Genomic DNA, 18,315 nt, shown 5'->3' on the forward strand with positions numbered 1-18,315 from the left:
TTACGGGATGGGGCATAGCCAGGATTTTTGGTCGAGGCGCCATATTAGCAGGCCAAACAAATGCTTGCTGTGTGGTCGGTTGTAATGTTAGATTGCACTACCAGCAAAGGAATAAGCTTGAAAACAGGCTCTCTTTTCATTGTTTCCTCACCTGGAAGCATCACGAGGGAGCTTATGTGTTGGATGTTACCAAAAGAAGGCATCTAGCCTGGATAGCAGCTGCGAGACGAGCTGATATTCAGTTCTCTACCAGCCACAGATATCTGTTGGTGTGCTCCAGTATTTTCATTCAGGTAAGTTCTAAATAAGTTCATATTATTCTTTATAGCCTGTTAATTTTATTTTCAATGCGCTCTGAGATCATAGCACAAACTTAGAACAAACATGCAGAACCACCTTCTATTTATAGAGTTGCTAATTATTTGGCATTATTGCAGCAAACCAGCCTATGAAATGAATGAAACAAATCCTGACTGGGTTCCAACACTACACATGGGGCACTACGAAATCCCTGCTTCAAACTACATGCTACATACCACCATGCCAATCAGATTACTTCTTCCATGTGTGGGTAAAAAGGTGACCTTCCTGGATAAGATGGCAAAGTTTTGCTGCGTTTTGGTGAACATGTGCCCCAGTGTGGTAGTAAAACCAGGGAAAAATGCGCTTGTTAAATACTCTTAAGTCTTGTGCTGTTTATGTAGTGATAAGTTTTCAAAAGAGACAGTAAATTACAGAATGCTAGCAGTGGGTGATATTATTTAAATGCTGTCATGATTTTATGTGAACCTTTTGTCATTTGTAAACTATACATAACATTGATTCTACATTGTAACAGATGTGATGTTCTACAAAGTGCTTTTAATTAAAAATAGGCAAACATTTCTTTGTTTCTTTAGTCAACTTTTGAACAGTGGTATTTAGTAAGTACATATTCAGTAAATGCAAAGTATTTACATGGCCCCCTAAATTAAAACATTATGGGTTATTCAGAACAGAACTATGCTTGGAAAAATATTGTCCCATCAGTTGATCCAACTCCTCCACAGTAGCAGGTGGAACTTTTCTTTTTTGAGGATGGCTTCTTTTACCTGTCACAACGAATGGTCTGTTTATGTTTTGATCAAGAACCTTTTTTTGGGCAGCTGAAGAGGAGAAGTCTATCTTATGGCCAACCTCTGGCTGTATCTTGGTCATATTACCAGGCAAAACCCATTATGCAGGTTCATCTGTAACAGTCCTTGTGCCACAGATCCTCACTGTTGCTTCTACATTAAACAGAAGAGCAGTGACATGGCTGCAGGTCTCCACGACTCCGGCCATACAGCTGCAATGGGCGGCTTCAACCTTCCCTGTGATGCTCACAATGACCTGTGGCTGCAATGCTGCAATTCAGTCTTTAAGAGTGCAGGACCTAAAACACACACAGACAAAGTTCATTTAAAGACAAGAACTTTAATTTTGCTAGCACTAATTTGAATGTTCGGGGGGAATCAAACGCATTTTACTCGCAGTACTCAAGCTGACTTACCTTTGCTTGAATGACGGCGTACTCACAACGTGGAGGCTTAAAAATAGCAAAATCTTGTACCCAGTCCTTGGTGAATTGGATGTGCGCCTCCAGAGATTTATAATTGCGAAATTGGTGCGCCGTGTATGCGCTGACTCCACAGACAAGGTATGAGAGTAGATCATGCTAAGTCAATAGCGGTTTGGTCTTCAGGGTTTCTACTCCACGGCTATATTTCATACGGGTCCACATTTCAACAATCAAGTACCGTCTCTTTGCATCTGGACACAATCTGTCTCTATACCGTCATTTTCTTTTGAGCTACGTTTCAGAATGGTTCGTAGCAATCTTGTTTTGATTCGTGGCCTGCCAAGATGATGCTGCGCTCCCACAATGCATTGCGACATTACGTCAACTCCAAAGCCCTTTGCGTGCAGGAGAGTATGCGCATGCGCATTGCCACGGCGGTTTAAAAAAAATAAAGATATAATGAAAAGTAATTAATAAAAATTAAATATTTAAACATTCCCACAAATGTGCAATGAACGTGCAAAAACTCTCTTTAGTAGTTGTTGCTGTTTCTTTCTTTCTTTCTTTTTTTTGAAAAATAACGACGTCTCTGAGGCGCGAAATCCGACAGCGAGAGGAACGGCCGGATACAGGAGACGGGAAGAAACAAGCCGATTATGTTCGCGTTAATTAAGTGGTTGGAAGATGTAAAATTCTCAATTCTGCCAACTGAACATATACGAGATTTTAATGAGGATGAATAATTAGCCGGCATGGAGGAAACGGACCTTTATTTGGTGGAGTGGCGACAAGAAGCCAAAAGGCGGGTGGCCGGTCTATGAAGCCTCCATCATCAAGCTAGCAGGTGCCTTTTCCCATATAATATTACTTTATTCCCTCTTATTTGGCACGGAAGCGTAGAGCTGCCACCCAGGCAAGAGAGAAATATAAGTATATCACGTTATAAAGTGAAAAGTTTATCGTTCTAACAATATACTATCATGTTTATACAATATACTTTTCATGTTTGAACAACATGTTTTGAACAGCATTGTACGAAAAATGTACATAATTATCACGTCCGTACAATATTGTGCGAACGTGTTAATTATGTATATTGTAATAACGTGATATTATATTATACAAACATGAAAAGCATAATGTTAGAACAATAAACATTTCACGTTATAACGTGATATAGCTCTATTTTTCTTTTGCCTGGGTGGCAGCTCCACGCTTCCATAATTTGGTAATCAAAATATGTAACTTAATTAATTATATTGTGACGTACTTTTGCCTTTTCTTATCATTCTGCCTTCTCAGAAAGGCACTGCATACTACAGAATTGCCTCCTTTTGGTATCTACAGAGGACATTTAGGGCTTTCCAATGATACCAAATGTGAAGGGGTGGAGCTTTGGGAACTTTAGTTTTTTCATTAAGGAACATGGCGGCCATCGCTGCAAGCACATTTTATGGGAAGAAGAAAAGTAAGTACATAAAACTTCTTATTGAGCAATTTTTAGCTATAAATGTTGTTAGCATATTTTAAATAAGTCTCTTAATAACACATTAAAACATAGTATGCTTAATTCTAACTGCATTTTAGTATAGTATTGAAGTGTTTAAAAAATGTCCTCCATAGTGGACATTTGTAGTCATTTCCTCCATTTTGTTCTGTTTTTTTAAATGACCAGAAAAGGAGTTCTCTTTAGAAGCAGAAAGAAATTTATTGCAGTTTGATGAGGGAAACCCAGATCTTGAGTTGTCTGATGAAGAAGATCATAGGGAATAAGCTCTTGAAGAAGAAAGAAGGAGGAGCATCAGGGATGGTACTCAGACCTGAACTTGCTGTCATTAAGTGGTTGGACAGTTGTCATGGCATCCTCTGCCTATGGCAATCAACCTCAGGACAGACGCACAAGATGGTCTAAGAAAAACAAAAGGTTTGTCCATGTGCCAAGTCCGCTGGCAATTGCTGAGTACACTACCAATATAGGTGACGTGGACCTTGTTGCCGAATGTTGAGTTTCTACAGGATGGTCCCTCACACTCAGAAATTGACAGTATGTGCAGTTTTCTACTTTTTGATCTGGCAATCACCAACTCGTGGCTTCAGTATAGCAGTGACTTGCAGTTTTGGGGGAAGAAACCACTACAGTTCCTTGAGTTCAAACGTCTCCTTGGTGAAGAGTTGAAGCAAATGTTTGCCATCAAAGTTCATTTTTACACGTTTGGCCTTCCAATGTCCTCTGCAGTGGACATGTGATATCTAAAAAATGTAAACTTTTTTTTCCCAAAAAATTATTTCAGTCTTCTAATTACCTTACAAACATTGGGGGATTTAAAATTTTTTTTGATTGGACAACATTTTTTTTCCTGGTAGTCAGGAGGATATATATATATATATATATGTATATATATATATATATATATATATACAACAACACCCAGCACGCCCCTGCGGGCGGTTTATCCTTCAAGCTCGGGTCCTCTACCAGAGGCCTGGGAGCTTGAGGGTCCTGCGCAGTATCTTAGCTGTTCCCAGGACTGCGCTCTTCTGGACAGAGATCTCCGATGTTATTCCCGGGATTTGCTGGAGCCACTCGCCTAGCTTGGGAGTCACCACACCTAGTGCTCCGATTACCACGGGGACCACCGTTACCTTCACCCTCCACATCCTCTCGAGCTCTTCTCTGAGCCCTTGGTATTTCTCCAGCTTCTCGTGTTCCTTCTTCCTGATATTGCTGTCATTCGGAACCGCTACATCGATCACTACGGCCGTCTTCTTCTGTTTGTCTACCACCACTATGTCCGGTTGGTTAGCCACCACCATTTTGTCCGTCTGTATCTGGAAGTCCCACAGGATCTTAGCTCGGTCATTCTCCACCATCCTTGGGGGCATCTCCCATTTTGACCTCGGGACTTCCAGGTTATACTTGGCACAGATGTTCCTGTACACTATGCCGGCCACTTGGTTATGGCGTTCCATGTATGCCTTGCCTGCTAGCATCTTGCACCCGCTAGAAAGGCTGCAACCACCAAGTACCTGCAGAGGGTCAGGCAAGTCCTGAGGAGTCAGCTGAATGGTAAGAACAAGATCCGGGCCATCAACACGTACGCTCTGCCCGTGATCAGGTACCCTGCTGGGGTAATAGGCTGGCCAAAGGAGGAGATAGAAGCCACTGACATAAAGACAAGAAAGCTCCTTACCATGCATGGAGGGTTTCACCCCAAGTCCAGCACCCTGAGGCCGGAAGGAAGGGGGCCGGGGACTGGTGAGTGTCAGCACCACAGTCCAGGATGAGACAACGAACATCCAAGAATACATTGCGAAGATGGCCCCAACTGACCGAGTGCTCAGTGAATACCTCAGGCAGCAGAAACCCAAGAAAGAGGAGGGAGACGAGGAACCATCATGGAAGGACAGGCCCCTGCACGGTATGTACCACCGGCAGATAGAGGAGGTGGCTGATATCCAGAAATCCTACCAGTGGCTGGACAAAGCTGGACTGAAAGACAGCACAGAGGCACTAATCATGGCAGCACAAGAACAAGCTCTGAGTACAAGATCCACAGAGGCTGGGGTCTATCACACCAGGCAAGACCCCAGGTGCAGGCTGTGTAAAGATGCCCCAGAGACAATCCAGCACATAACAGCAGGGTGCAAGATGCTAGCATAGATAGATAGATAGATAGATAGATAGATATATTAGGGGTGCAACGATACACAAAATTCACGGTTCGGTTCGGTTCGATACTTTGGTGTCACGGTTCGATATTTTTTCGATACAAAAAAATGTTCATGCATTTTTAATTTGTCATTTATTAAAATTATAAATATATATTTTAACTCAAAAGTACAGTTTTTAAATTTAACCCTAACCCTTGTGCGTGTTTTTTATTTTGACAGCGAATGCGCACCTGCGGACCACTTATGTGCAGCCCTGGTTATTTAGCTCATCATATTGCAGCCACAGAAATTCTTTTGTCCATGAAACCATAAAGCTGCACTTTCTTTTTGCCTTATAGTCTGATTTGTCATAACTTCTCCGTTTTGTGGTAAGCTTTTCTTTGGCTGTCACTTCTTCACCCTGACCTGTCTTATTTGGCTCAGCAGAACTAAAATATATATGCTGCTGGTTTTACACACGCACTCACATAAGCTCAGCGATTCTCTGCGCGATCAACCTCTCACATGTTTAAGCTTGCTGCGGGAGATTTCACTTGTCATGTTTGCATAGTAAGCTAACGATTAATAAGACGATGTCAGAGGAATTGGTGCACAAATTATCATCACTCACAGATCAGTGCTGTCGCTCTCTATACACAGTTCGCACGATTGCAAAGTGAAAGCAAAAAAACAAGCGCAAATTCAAACGCGACTTCAATATGTCACATATTGACAGTGGCTCACCGATGCCAATGACATAATTACCCAGCTACATTTCTGAAAGAATGCAAAAGCATTGACATATATTTTTCCTACAATAGCCCGACGGGCAGGGAAGAGATAGATTTTGGTAGCCCGACTGAAAAAATCGCTAGCTCCGGGACGTCGGGCTAGCGATATTGCAAGCCCTGTATCTGATTGAGGAATCACTCATCTTTGGAAAAGAGAGTTTATTACAGAGAAATGTCTCTTTCCAAAATAAAAGCAATACTATCCGCTTCTTCTGGGCTATATTCTCAGCAGCATAAGGAGAATCATGTGCTAACAGCTGTCTAAATGACTCGGCTAAAGTTAGTAGCATGCTTGCTTTTTTTTGTCTGCTTCCACTTGTCTTTGCACTAGGATGATGTCGGCGTAAATGTGCAGTCATATTCGTTGTGTTCCCACTAGTGCTTTCAGGTTAATCTCGTTGAAATGACCTTAACGCCACAACACGGCAAATCTCCGTTAACAAGCTACCGCCGATCGCTCCGTGCATGGGGCTAGACGGCCAACACGTTAACGAGCTAACTGCGCTAACACATTAGTTCACACCAATGTAATTGAGCATTGCATGGCACATCCAACATACTGTTTTACTTTAGTCCATGACTCGCTTACCTTCAGGGTCATACGTCACATGAAAACCAAAATAATTCCAAACGCCAGATCTGAATGTTGCAAGTAGAGCTTAACTTCTGTCTCGCTAGCTTGCCCTGCGCTCTTCCTTCTGGCTATGCTGTCTGTGTTGAGCGCTCAGTGGATCTGCGCTCGACAGTGCAGCCTAGGCGGAGTAGTCGAACACAGATTCACTGAGCGCTCAACACAGACAGCATCGTCAGAAGGAAAATTGATAAAATAAATTACAAATGTTGTATTGTTCGATACATATGCGTACCGAACCGAAAGCACTGTATCAAACGGTTCAATATCGATACGAATATCGTTGCACCCCTAATGTGTATATATATATATATATATATAGATGTATGTATATATGTGTGTGTATATATATATATATATATATATATATATACATACATTTCAAATGTCATTTCAAACATACATTTCAACATTTCAAATACATACATTTCAAAATATATAAATATATTTTAAAATGTATTTTAGCACATATATTTTTTGGCCATTTTTTGTATATTTTGAAATATATTTCAAAATGTATTTTAAAATATATTTTTTTACCGTAACTTGAAGAACAGAGGAGTAATGACAGAGTGGTGGTGTGGGGATTGGTGTGCGAAGAAAGAATAGGATAACTTCCCTTTGTTTTGTTTTTTGTTGTTGTTGTGTTTTGTTTTGTTGTTGTTTTGTTTTTGTTTGTTTGTTTTTTAAACTATTTATTTATGTAGTTATCCTTAAGCTCTGTTATTGAAGTTTAAAATGAAATAAATAAAAATTGTTAATGAAAAAACAAAAAAGTTTAAACTTCAAAGCTCATGCATACATGCACATCCAGTGCTCAGTGTCTAATTGTGTGTTTGTGTTTTTACCTTTTTGCAGTAGCGTAGTGAAACATTTGGGTGGTGGATAAATAATGGAAAATAAAATTCAGACTACAGACGGCTTCAGGTGAGTACACGTGGTGCACAAGGACCAAAGCTCACCTTCTCAACCTGGACAAAATGAATTATTTTACACTGATACTGTAAACTTTTGTTTGTGTGTCAGGTTTCCATACATCGGAAACAGCTGCTGCATCTGTAATTCTGTCCATCCTGAGGAGAGTCCACACTCTACATCAGATCCTTGGCTCACCTATAATGACGCACAGGTGCTGCACACAACTGGATCTGCAGCTTGTGAGGAACAGCAGTACTCAGCCTACATCCTGTTTTACAAGAGAAACGTAAGAAGACACAGCATCTCATCCTGAAGTGAGAGAATGGCACGCCAGCTGCAGCCTAATCCAATCTCTCTTCTTTTCTTTTTTCGGTGCCCAGACACCCTTCAGTTTCATCATGTCATCCCTAACAATAGCTGTAGAGTTGGATGGAGGATGAAGACAGCAGAGAGCAAAAGAAACAGGTAAGAGCAGACAGGTAGTCAGAGTTAACAAAAACTTTTAAAGCCAGTGTAGCTTCTGTTTTGAACACATTTATTGATGACAATTTTACATAAATAAGCAGTGTGTTATACTGTTATCAGATGTGGAGTCTCACTAACCACTTTAATAGTGACTTGTGTCCCAAATACTGTTTATTTGTCTTAGTTACAGATAGTGAAATAAAAATGGAAAATGATTGTTTCATAATTGTACACTCAGCTTGGTCAAAACAATAATTCAAGAACGAGGGGCAGGATTTTGAATTGATGCCATTGGTGCATCTACTAAAGTTCTGGGGTCAGTTTGAATATCAGTGACCTTGACCTCAAGTTCAAAGGTCAAGTTTTCTGAAAATCTTGTGAATGCTACAACTCTGTGACGAGAAGTAAGTCTCCTAGGTCTATAAATTTGTATATGGGTGCATCTACTAGGAAGCTGAAGGGTTGCACTGCGGGCCATCTGTAGAGGTGTAGAGTCAACAACCTGTCTCTGAATGTGGACAAAACAAAAGAGATTGTTGACTTCAGGAGAGCACAGTGGGATCACTGCCCACTTAACATGAATGGATCCTCTGTGGAGGTCGTCAAGAAGAGCACCAGATTTCTTGGTGTCCACCTGGCGGAGAACCACTCCTGCTCCCTCAACACCAGCTCCATAACCAAGAAGGCCCAGCAGCATCTCTACTTCATGCAGAAGCTGAGGAAAGCCCATCTCCCACCATCCATTCTCACCACCTTTTACAGTGGGACTAACGAGAGCATCCTAAGTAGCTGCATCACTGTCTGGTATGGTAACTGCAGCGTATTGGATCGCAGTACCCTACAACAGATTATGAGAGCAGCTGAGAAGATCATTGGAGCCCCTCTCCCCTCCTTATAACACCCGCTTGCTGGAGGACCCCACACAGCCTTCAAACACACTCTTCACCCTGCTGCCTTCTGGAAAGAGGTCCCAGAACATCCGGGCCCTCGCTACCAAACTACGGAAAAGTTTCTTCCCACAAGCCGTCAGACCCCTGAACACTCAGTGACTGCACTGGCACACGCACACCTTCACACACGTCACTACCAAGCACTTATCTGCAGTATCTCACACTCATACACATACATACAGACACCAAGTTACTTTTGCACAATACTCAGCATTTTGCACATTTCCATTGTCTTGTGTCTGTTTTGTCCTGTTCTGTCTAGTTTTACACTGTTTTGTCTTGTTTATTTTTGCCATTTATGCACACTGCACTTTATGTAGTCCTGGGTTTGTCCGTATATGTCATATATAGCACCAGGGTCTCGGAGGAACGCTGTCTCATTTCACTCTGTACAGTACCTCTGCACGTGGTTAAAATGACAATAAAAGCCACTTGACTTGACCTGTTTTTTGTAGCAGTTGCTTGGAGACGAGTACCATACAGTTCAAATGAGCATACATTCCAAAATATGCAAACTAGCCCCATACATCATAATGATGATGTTTGCTGTTCAGGGTATGAACATTCTATGCTGAAAGTTTATAAATATACAACCTTTGACTGCTTGTTTTCAGTTGAACTTTTGCAAAGCTGAGGAGATTTTCGCTGCGATCACATCAAGTCCAAAGATGTTTAAACTTCTTTTTCACAGAAAGGTAAGTTTGAAGAGACTCGCAGCACATTTCTCTGAATATTTTCTTATGGTAAACAAGCATTTTTGAAACTTTTAAGGAAGCTTCTTGGATGATTTCTGTAAAAACTGAATTTTGAATCCAAATGAAGGATTTTGTATTTTCATACCATATACTTTGTTTTATGCCATTACTGATGTTGGTTTTCTTGTTTCTAAACAGAAATCACACAAACAAAACGTGACAGAGAAGGAAATTCCTTCTACGTCTCATCAGAGGTAAAGAAATGCGCCACTCTTTAATGCTGCTGGAGATATTTATAGCAGTGGTTTAGTTGGAGCTGTTTTATTTCCCTTTTATTGGTGTTTTGTATTTACATCTTTTTTACTACTTCTAGTCTTGTCTATAATTTATATTGATTCAGAGATTAGCGTTTGAAAATGTAGAGTGTAAATGTACAAAATACATGATTTTGTTCCATTACAGTTATTAATTTTTATTTGCAATCCCAGCATGTACTCCTTGTTAAAAATTTCCACTTTGAAAAATAACATTTACACTTTTGTCCTCATCAGCATCCCGGATGCTTCTGTTGCTGAAAATGGTCAAAAGAAGAAGAGAAAATGGAGACACCTCTGCTGTTCCTCGGTTTGCTTTTACACAAAACTTATGAAATGCACATTCTCTTTAAATTGCACTTGTTAATTTAAAGTGACTTTACTTTTTTAATAAACATTTGTTCGTCCTCTGCAGCAAACTGACAGCAATGCAGAGGCAGAGAGCAACACTGTGAAGACACAAAAAAAGTGTCGCTGGTTTCTTTTTAAATTCTGGAAGGTATGTTTTATGGAAAGAGTCAGTGTCATCAAGCATTTACTCATCACAGTTAAATGAGAAGAATTAAGAGCAATTTAGCACACAGCTATGTCCTCAAATTAAGTTCAAAGATGTTTAAACGTTTTTTTTTTCACAGAAAGGTAAGTTTGAAGAGACTTGCAGGATGTTTCTCTAAATATTTTTTATGGTAAATAAGCATTTTTGAAGCTTTTAATGAAGCTTCATGGATGATTTCTGTAAAAACTGAATTTTGATCAGAACCAAATGAAGGATTTTGTATTTCATAGGACAAACTTTAAAACTCAATTTAAAGCATGAATAAATTGTTTTTATTTTATTTAAAGATATTCCTATATATCTGCTTCATGAGCTGACAGCTCACTAAAGTGATAAATAATGTGAAATAATACCAAATTTTCTAACTGGACACTTTTCATGGAGAGACTCCCTTGGTATGTTTGTTTTATGCCATTACTGATGTTGGTTTTCTTGTTTCTAAACAGAAATTACACAAACAAAACGTGGCAGAGAAGGAAATTCCTTCTACGTCTCATCAGAGGTAAAGAAATGCGCCACTCTTTAATGCTGCTGGAGATATTTATAGCAGTGGTTTAGTTGGAGCTGTTTTATTTCCCTTTTATTGGCATTTTTCTTCCACCTTGTGTATTTCCATCTTTTTTACTACTTCTAGTCTTGTCTATTATTTATATGTTAAAATGTTTCAACTTCAAAGCTCATGCATACATGCACATACACTGCTCAGCATCCTGACATCTTTCCTAATTTTGTGTTTGTGTTTTTACCTTTTTGGAGCAGTGTAGCATGCGGTGGAAAAAAAATAGAAAGTCAAACTGGGACTATAGACTGCTTCGGGTGAGTACACGTGGTGCACATAGACCAAAGCTCACTTTGTCAAAGTGGAGAAAATGAATTATTTTACACTGATACTGTAAACGTTGTGCGTGTGTGTCAGGTTTCCAAACATCGGAAACACCTGCTACATGAACTCCTGCCTGCAGAGCCTCCTCAACATTGAGGAGTTCATAAGAGACATCAGGCGTCAGGAGGTTTTGTGGAGCACAGATCCAGAAGCTCAGCTCTTAAGGTGCGCTACGTCAACCTTCTACTTTCTTCAAAAACCTGAAGAACAAAGAGATCTAACAGCAGAAATGTCTGTTTACCCTTTCCTTTCTACAGAAGGCTCATTGATGTCAGGGACTGTCATGAGTCAACAGATTATGGCCTTAAAGATCACCACCTAAGAGCTTTTAAGAAGGCATTCAGCAATCAAGCTCCTGAATACACCGGCAGTGCACAGAAAGTGCGTCAGCTATTTGCACATTTCGTTTTTTGCTTTACCTTCTGATTTTGATGTACTGTTTTAAATCTCTCTGCTTTTCTTTCAGGACGCTCATGAATTCCTAACATTGTTCCTCGATGAGGTCAAAAGGCTTGCACCTCACCTGGAGAGGAACGCAGCTCTCCAGGGCCAAAGTTATGCCTGCCCAGTAGAAGACCATCACATTTTTAAAATGGAAAACATGAGGACATGCAAGAGGTAAGCCTGTCTTTCAGAAACGCAGAGCTGGTTGCAATATTTTCATATACCTCTTTTCCACCTACCTGATCTTTACTTTAACTACGTTACTCCTGAAATGTGTAGCTGCGGTCACCAATCATCACAGCAAGAGGAATTCACCAGCTTGTCTCTTGACCTTGTTCCAGAGGGGTCTATTATAAACATGTTAGAGACATACTTGAAGGTAAGATCACAAATTCCAATAGAGTTGTATCTGTATCTTTATTTGTATCTTTATTTATTTCAGACATAATAAAACAAACAAAAAAAACCCAATATATACTCGTCTACATGTTGTCGTATCAGCGATCTTAACACACCTTTTTTGTTACTGTTTGTGTGTATGTGTGTGTGCATATGTTGAGATTTCTTTCTACCATAAAGCCTGTTTTCTCTGTGCTGTTGTTCAGGAACAAGAAATAGAATTTCGCTGTGATTGTGGAGGGACGGCCTCAGAACTGAAGTCGTCTTTTGATACACTGCCAAGGTGAGTAAGGTCACATCAGAATTGATCGACTGACCAGGTTTCCAAACTGTGGCGCATCAAATATCAGAGTTTTTCGAGACAATACTTGAGCAGTCGTTTTCTCCCATCTTCTGTTTGTGTTTGGCACTCATTCTTCTTATTTTCTACCTTGTTTGTGTTTTTTTTTCTTTTCTGCCAGAGTTCTGATCTTGCATCTGAAGAGGTTTGGCTTTACACAAACCTACAACATTCAGAAGGTGGATGACCCCGTCAGGCTGCAGAGGGACTTGGTGGTGCCATCCAATCAGGTAAAAACAGACTGCAGAACGTCTCAGGCTACGTCCACACTAGCCCGGATAGATTTGAAAACTCCGTGTCCACACTAGCGTTTTCAGTCATTTTCAAATAGTTGTGCGTCTGCATTGAAACGGCCGAAAACGCTTACGTTCCAGTCCTGCGCATGCGCAAAAGTGAGTGGGTGAGAAAAGTGAGTGAGAATTACTCACTTTTGCGCAGTGAGTAATTCTCACTTTTGAAGAAAAGCTATCCGGAGCATGTACAAACTGATATTAATCTTTTTTAGGGCTGTCAAAGTTGAGAGCAATCAAAACAACTGCTGTATAATGCACTCGGCTATCTTTGTTTAATTGCTCACATGACTGCATCACATGACTAAAATGCGTCATCGTTTTAGAAAGTCTGCGTTTTCGAGTGTCCACACTGCGACGGGACAACTCCGTTTTGAAATGTGTGCGTTTTCGAGAGCGTTTTCAAGATGCTGTGTTTTTCCTTGAGGAAAACGCCATCTCAGTGTGGACGGGAGGTCAAAGCGGAGAGAAAACGATGTGTTTTCAAACGAAAACGCATTAGTGTGAACGTAGCCTCAGCAAATCAGCTTAATTATGGCACTGATGTGAGACTTTATGAAACTAACACTCTTTGGATTTGTTCCTTCTCAGGGTGGTGGCTGTTATAGTCTTGTCAGCATCATTAGTCATTATGGAGGCACAGAATCAGGTAAAACAACAGACTTGTTACAAACAGAAAATGAAAACTTGCTACATTTTTTAGTGAAGGACTCACACACAAAAGCTTTTGATGTTTTAAGAAGCACTAAGTCAAAATCACTGTTTGCTTGAATCAGTTGACTTCCAGAAGTTGGATTCTGTCAGAGATTTACAGTTAACAAACAGTCAGGTGAATAATCAACACTGAGACACTTGAGATAATTAACGTGCTGCACGGGTGAACTACTCAGAGAGCAATCACCACGAACTGCAGTATTCGTTTATTTTTATAGGTTACATCGTCAATATGCAAATATAATCACATTTCCTGTTACGCAGGTCCTGATGCTGTCTGTGTGTAAGCTGTGTGTGTGTGTGTGTCACAAAGTATGTGTGCTACAAGTCAATTTCTAAGAATAATATAATGCAAGTCAACTTCTGCGGATATGTATTTCTGTATTGGTCTCTTGCGGTAAATGTCAGTGTCACAGGGTCAGCTTCCTGTTTCTACAGAAAACTGTGTCTGGTGAAATATGTATAACATAACTTTTGAAGCATAAGCAAATAAAACAATAAAACTCCCTAACAGATTCATTTGTCTTAATGTGATTTCAGGACACTACATCTGTAGTTCTGTCCATCCTGAGGAGAGTCAGCACTCTACATCAGATCGCTGGCTCACCTATAATGACGCACAGGTGCACCACACAACTGGATCTGCAGTTTGTGAGGAACAGCAGCACTCGGCCTACATCCTGTTTTACAAGAGAAACGTAAGAAGACACAGCATCTCATCCTGAAGTGAGAGAATTTTTAAATGTCCTGTTACCTTGTTAACCAGTTTTGTCTTCATTCTCAGTTCTGAAACAGGAAATGGAAGGAAGGAAGGAAGGAAGTTAAGGTCATCATCATGCTGAGAAGGAAAAGCAGTCGTCCCAGCCCACCATCGCACAGTGGAGGTAAGTATTGGCAAGTATTGCCCTCAGGAGGAAGGGTCCTCCCAGAGAGCCTGGTCCTCCCAAGATTTCTTCCTCCAGGAGGGAGTTTTTTCTTGCCACCGTCGCCCCACATTCACTGGTCTCATCAGCAGGGACATTTTTAACATCCTAAGACCTGAACTCTTTCATGGCATGCATTTTTAATTTCTCTGTGCCATTTGGGTTGATTGGGACCTGATGAATGTAAAAACAAAGACATCAGATTCGGACTATCTTTTTTTTGTTTCTCAAAAAAATGAGATCCACATATGAGGACATTCATTTTAAATTTCGATTGAACAGTGGCAGTGTAATGTCCTCCCTCATAAGTGGATATCAGGTTTTTGAAGAGCAAAATTTTGTATTTTGGTCTAGACAACCCAAAATGTTATGTCCACATATGTGGACACCAGGTCCTAGGAGGTTAAAACAAAATCTACTAGTAGTGCACCACTACTAGAGATCGTCCTTTACTAGACCAGTGTTTGGCTTGCTCTCTGGGAACAACAAATTAGTGCTGTCAGCGTTAACGTCATTTTAACTAATGACATCAACGCTGACATCACTAATTTTATTGTTATTATTATTAATATTATTATTAATTTATTTGTAAAATAAATTAAATTTAAAAAAACAAAGAAATTATTTAATTCTTTGTTATTTTGTTTTATTAAAATCAAAATAACAACAAAACAAAAATAATTAATAAAAAATATTAAAAGTATTCAGCAGTGTTTTGTGAAATTTGTAATGAGCCTTAGTTAAGTTGATGTCACAGAAGTTTCTGAATCATTTAGATTGTTCAACAAACTGAGTCACGCAGGTAAAGATGGTAAGCTGGAGCAATGGTACCCTTGGAGTTCAGTTTAAGTTTTCAGACAAATATTCCCTCGATCAGTTGCAGCTTCTGCTTTTAAATAAATGATTTAGCTGCAAATGTTTAGCTGCAGGTAGCAAAGTCCAAAAGTGACAACATTTCCACTGCAGTCTCTCCAGAAATGGCTTATAAAATTTTGACCAAATTAGACATTTATCCTTGGATCATTGACAACCCTGTAGGGTGAAAATCTTTCATTGTACCTTTTATAGCATTTTAACAAGTTACTGTCTCCTGCTGCATGTTTCCTGTTTTGGCTGAACTTCATCAGCTCAAAAAACTCACCGTGCTGTGGTGTACTAAATGACCTCATGTACAGGACACACTGAAGGCAGGTTTGCAACGTTTAATCAACAAAGTCAAGATCAGTTAACAACAGCTGAACTAAAGACTTTCTTTTTCTCATCAATAAAATGAGGTCCATGCCAATGCGCTCAAATGGGACCTCCATTAATGGTGAGGGGCATAAAGGCGCTTTTTGAATGACCAGCTGGTTCACCAGCTGACACCACTGGACGCACACCATCGGTGCACATCCAAACATGCAAAAAATGCAAGATGGTGGTGCTCACAGATACAGCGGCTCTATGCTCTCGACACACTGAACATGGTCTGTCCCTACTCGTTAGAAAATGTGGAAATGTCAGTGCTATGTCAGGGCGCACTATTTGACTATCAGCTCTCATCATTTGATCAAAGGACCAGTTGCATAATGCTATTACCTTCTGTGTAGCGAATTGCTGGAACGGGCAACCCAAACGCCACGTGTCCCTGTTGGTGGTGTGTGCAGGCCTACATACTGTCCTATTGAGCTACTAAACCCCGACCAATCAATGTTCAGATTTAAGGGGTATGATGGCCGTCAGCTAACCGCAGCTGTTACTCTTTGCATTTTCCCCCGATATTTCTTTTCCACCAGTAATATGGGGTATTTGTGAATATCCATGACTGACCCGGCCAGCTGGTCTTTGGACAGGGTCACGGCAGTTTCAAGGTTAAAAAAAAAAAATCCCTTTCACTGACAGACTGAAGGAAAGCTCCTCAAAAATGGAGGGTCTTCAAGCTCCTCAGTGGCAGGAAAAGGTTTCCCGGACCCAGTGTTGTATATTTGTTTCCCAAAATTGAAATAGTGGAGAGAAATCAGGTTCTGAAACCATCCAGAAGACAAAGTCTCCAACTGGTTTGTGGAAGTCCAGTTTCTCCAAATTAATCAGCGGGTGAAATGTCTCTTCATGGATGGTTTTGATTCTGTTGTTGTTCACAAACAAAGCCCTCAAAGCAGCATATGAAAGAAAGTCATCTTTCATTATTGTCTCCAACGTGTTAAAAGAGAGATCGAGCTCAGTGATGAGTTTTGAAGCAGCTGCAGGGACTTCTCGAAGGTTTTGGCTCAAACAGTCGCAGGATGTTGTTCACAGTGGTGACACTGTTGACTGGTGATTGACAAGCACTGAGATACTAAGATGACAAACACAAGAAACATCATGACTTGTTCTCCTGAGTGCCTGCAAAACACAAACACAAAATCAAACTCAAAGCTTTTCTCTCAGGTGCTGGTGTGGCACAATCTAATGATAAGAAAGGTCATGCTAACAGCTTTTGGAGCACAGCTGCACAAAATAAAAGCTTTTGGAGCACAAAATGCATTACAGGTAAACCCAGTACCCAAACATGTTAACAAGGATAAAGAAAAAATCTGAAACAAAAGCAGGTAGTGTGGTGATTTATGTTGTGAGGATGCTTTCACTCCCATCAAAGTCACCCAGTGTTGAGAACCCAAATGAGCCCAAAAACCTCAAGTGGCTGCAACCAACAGCGAACGTGAAGAAGTGGATACTTGCATGTTGAGCCAGAAACATGCAGAAAACCCAAAAGAGGCAAGACAGCACATCTTGGTCCCACTCAGGCAGTACGAACACCTGGAAAGAGGAGCCCACAGTTCAGACCCAAGGTCACTGGTAAGGACACCAGACAGCCAGTTATAAGTCTAGTTTTAATTTTCATTTGAGTTAGTGTTATGGCCTGTCTAAGGGTGGCCAGACCATAATATAAGGGTGATCCACCCCTGTCTGACCCCAAGCAGCACATCACACAACCAGTACAATTTTGATGGTGATTTTTTTTTCACAGTGATTGAATTCTAACAAAGGAAAGGAGCGAACTATAGCTTCGGGGTGGACCCCAAAACAACAAACAAAAGGGACCGTATCTAAAGGATGTACAAAACTTATTTATGAAAAGAATAAAACCAAATGACAATGTCTTATCTCCCTAACTAACAAAAACATGAGAAAAGGGTAATCAAATAAAAAGGCAGTCCACCCCTACATGCTCCTGTATAAAGAAACAGGTAACACAAAGCCTGCCGGTTGAGGTCCATGGCGGTGTCATCTTATATGTTGTCTCCAGGTCATTAGCCAATCTGTATGGGCCGTCCCATGGATGCACCAATCACGGAAAGGCACCTGCACACTCAGATTTACATATGAGACAACATTACAACAACAGTCATAGCATTAACTAAAAATGTTTTGGTTACAGTGGCGTAAAGCAGGCATCCTTAATGTATCAGATTTATTTGACTGTGGGACTAAATGTTTTTTAAGCTTTGATAAAATTGTAGAGTTATATAAGTTGCAGCGTAATCAATTCTGGAGATATGTCCAAATACATAGTTCATAGGGCTGGGCGATATATCGAGTTTTTTAAAAATATCGATGTGACAATATCCTTTATATCAATATATATGTATATATATATATATATATATATATATATATATATATTTTTTTCCATGGAGACTCCGACCTAACCTCATCTGTCATCCTGTCCATTACAACAGTAATGGAGATGATCTCTGATGTAATTCTAACCCAATTTATATGCAAATTGTTGTATGGTGGGGCCAAAAAGCTTTCCAGGTTATTTTGATCCTATCCTTCATCAAGCTCCTCT

At 40.3% G+C, this 18,315-nt stretch overlaps 1 protein-coding gene and 1 long non-coding RNA gene across 4 annotated transcripts; both read left to right on the top strand.

The window, feature by feature from the left end:
* The first annotated feature begins 111 nt into the window (after positions 1-111).
* LOC120721567 lies at positions 112-866 on the top strand. Its single transcript, XR_005693196.1, has 2 exons — positions 112-293; positions 438-866. It is a non-coding gene; the product is annotated as an uncharacterized LOC120721567 (long non-coding RNA).
* Positions 867-2,149: 1,283 nt separating this feature from the next.
* On the top strand, positions 2,150-15,012 carry LOC120721566 (ubiquitin carboxyl-terminal hydrolase 37-like). 3 transcript variants are annotated; one of them, XM_040011973.1, is made up of 20 exons: positions 2,150-2,384; positions 2,843-3,008; positions 7,472-7,540; positions 7,640-7,817; positions 7,912-7,996; positions 9,561-9,641; positions 9,840-9,895; positions 10,193-10,265; positions 10,371-10,454; positions 10,958-11,013; positions 11,271-11,327; positions 11,428-11,559; positions 11,652-11,775; positions 11,861-12,012; positions 12,118-12,217; positions 12,444-12,520; positions 12,699-12,807; positions 13,459-13,516; positions 14,122-14,279; positions 14,366-15,012. In XM_040011973.1, the coding sequence occupies exons 5-20, from the start codon at positions 7,961-7,963 to the stop codon at positions 14,369-14,371; spliced, it is 1,359 nt and encodes a 452-aa protein (XP_039867907.1). In that variant the 5' UTR covers positions 2,150-2,384; positions 2,843-3,008; positions 7,472-7,540; positions 7,640-7,817; positions 7,912-7,960; the 3' UTR covers positions 14,372-15,012. The 3 variants fall into 3 exon arrangements, with proteins under 3 accessions (XP_039867907.1, XP_039867909.1, XP_039867908.1); XM_040011974.1 differs by lacking the exons at positions 2,150-2,384; positions 2,843-3,008 and adding an exon at positions 3,230-3,464; XM_040011975.1 differs by lacking the exons at positions 10,193-10,265; positions 10,371-10,454; positions 10,958-11,013 and having other exon boundaries at positions 2,152-2,384.
* The last annotated feature ends 3,303 nt before the right edge of the window (positions 15,013-18,315 follow it).

This window comes from Simochromis diagramma, unplaced genomic scaffold (assembly GCF_900408965.1).
Source record: "Simochromis diagramma unplaced genomic scaffold, fSimDia1.1 OVJJ01000603.1, whole genome shotgun sequence".
NCBI lineage: Eukaryota > Metazoa > Chordata > Actinopteri > Cichliformes > Cichlidae > Simochromis > Simochromis diagramma.

What these genes read in the sequence shown, in the direction of transcription:
- LOC120721566 (XM_040011973.1), top strand. Translation starts at nt 7,961, where the DNA reads ATGGAGGATGAAGACAGCAGAGAGCAAAAGAAACAG. An exon ending in AACTTCTTTTTCACAGAAAG is followed by an intron (nt 9,642 to 9,839) that starts GTAAGTTTGAAG and finishes GTTTCTAAACAG; the next exon opens with AAATCACACAAACAAAACGT. An exon ending in TTATGGAGGCACAGAATCAG is followed by an intron (nt 13,517 to 14,121) that starts GTAAAACAACAG and finishes ATGTGATTTCAG; the next exon opens with GACACTACATCTGTAGTTCT.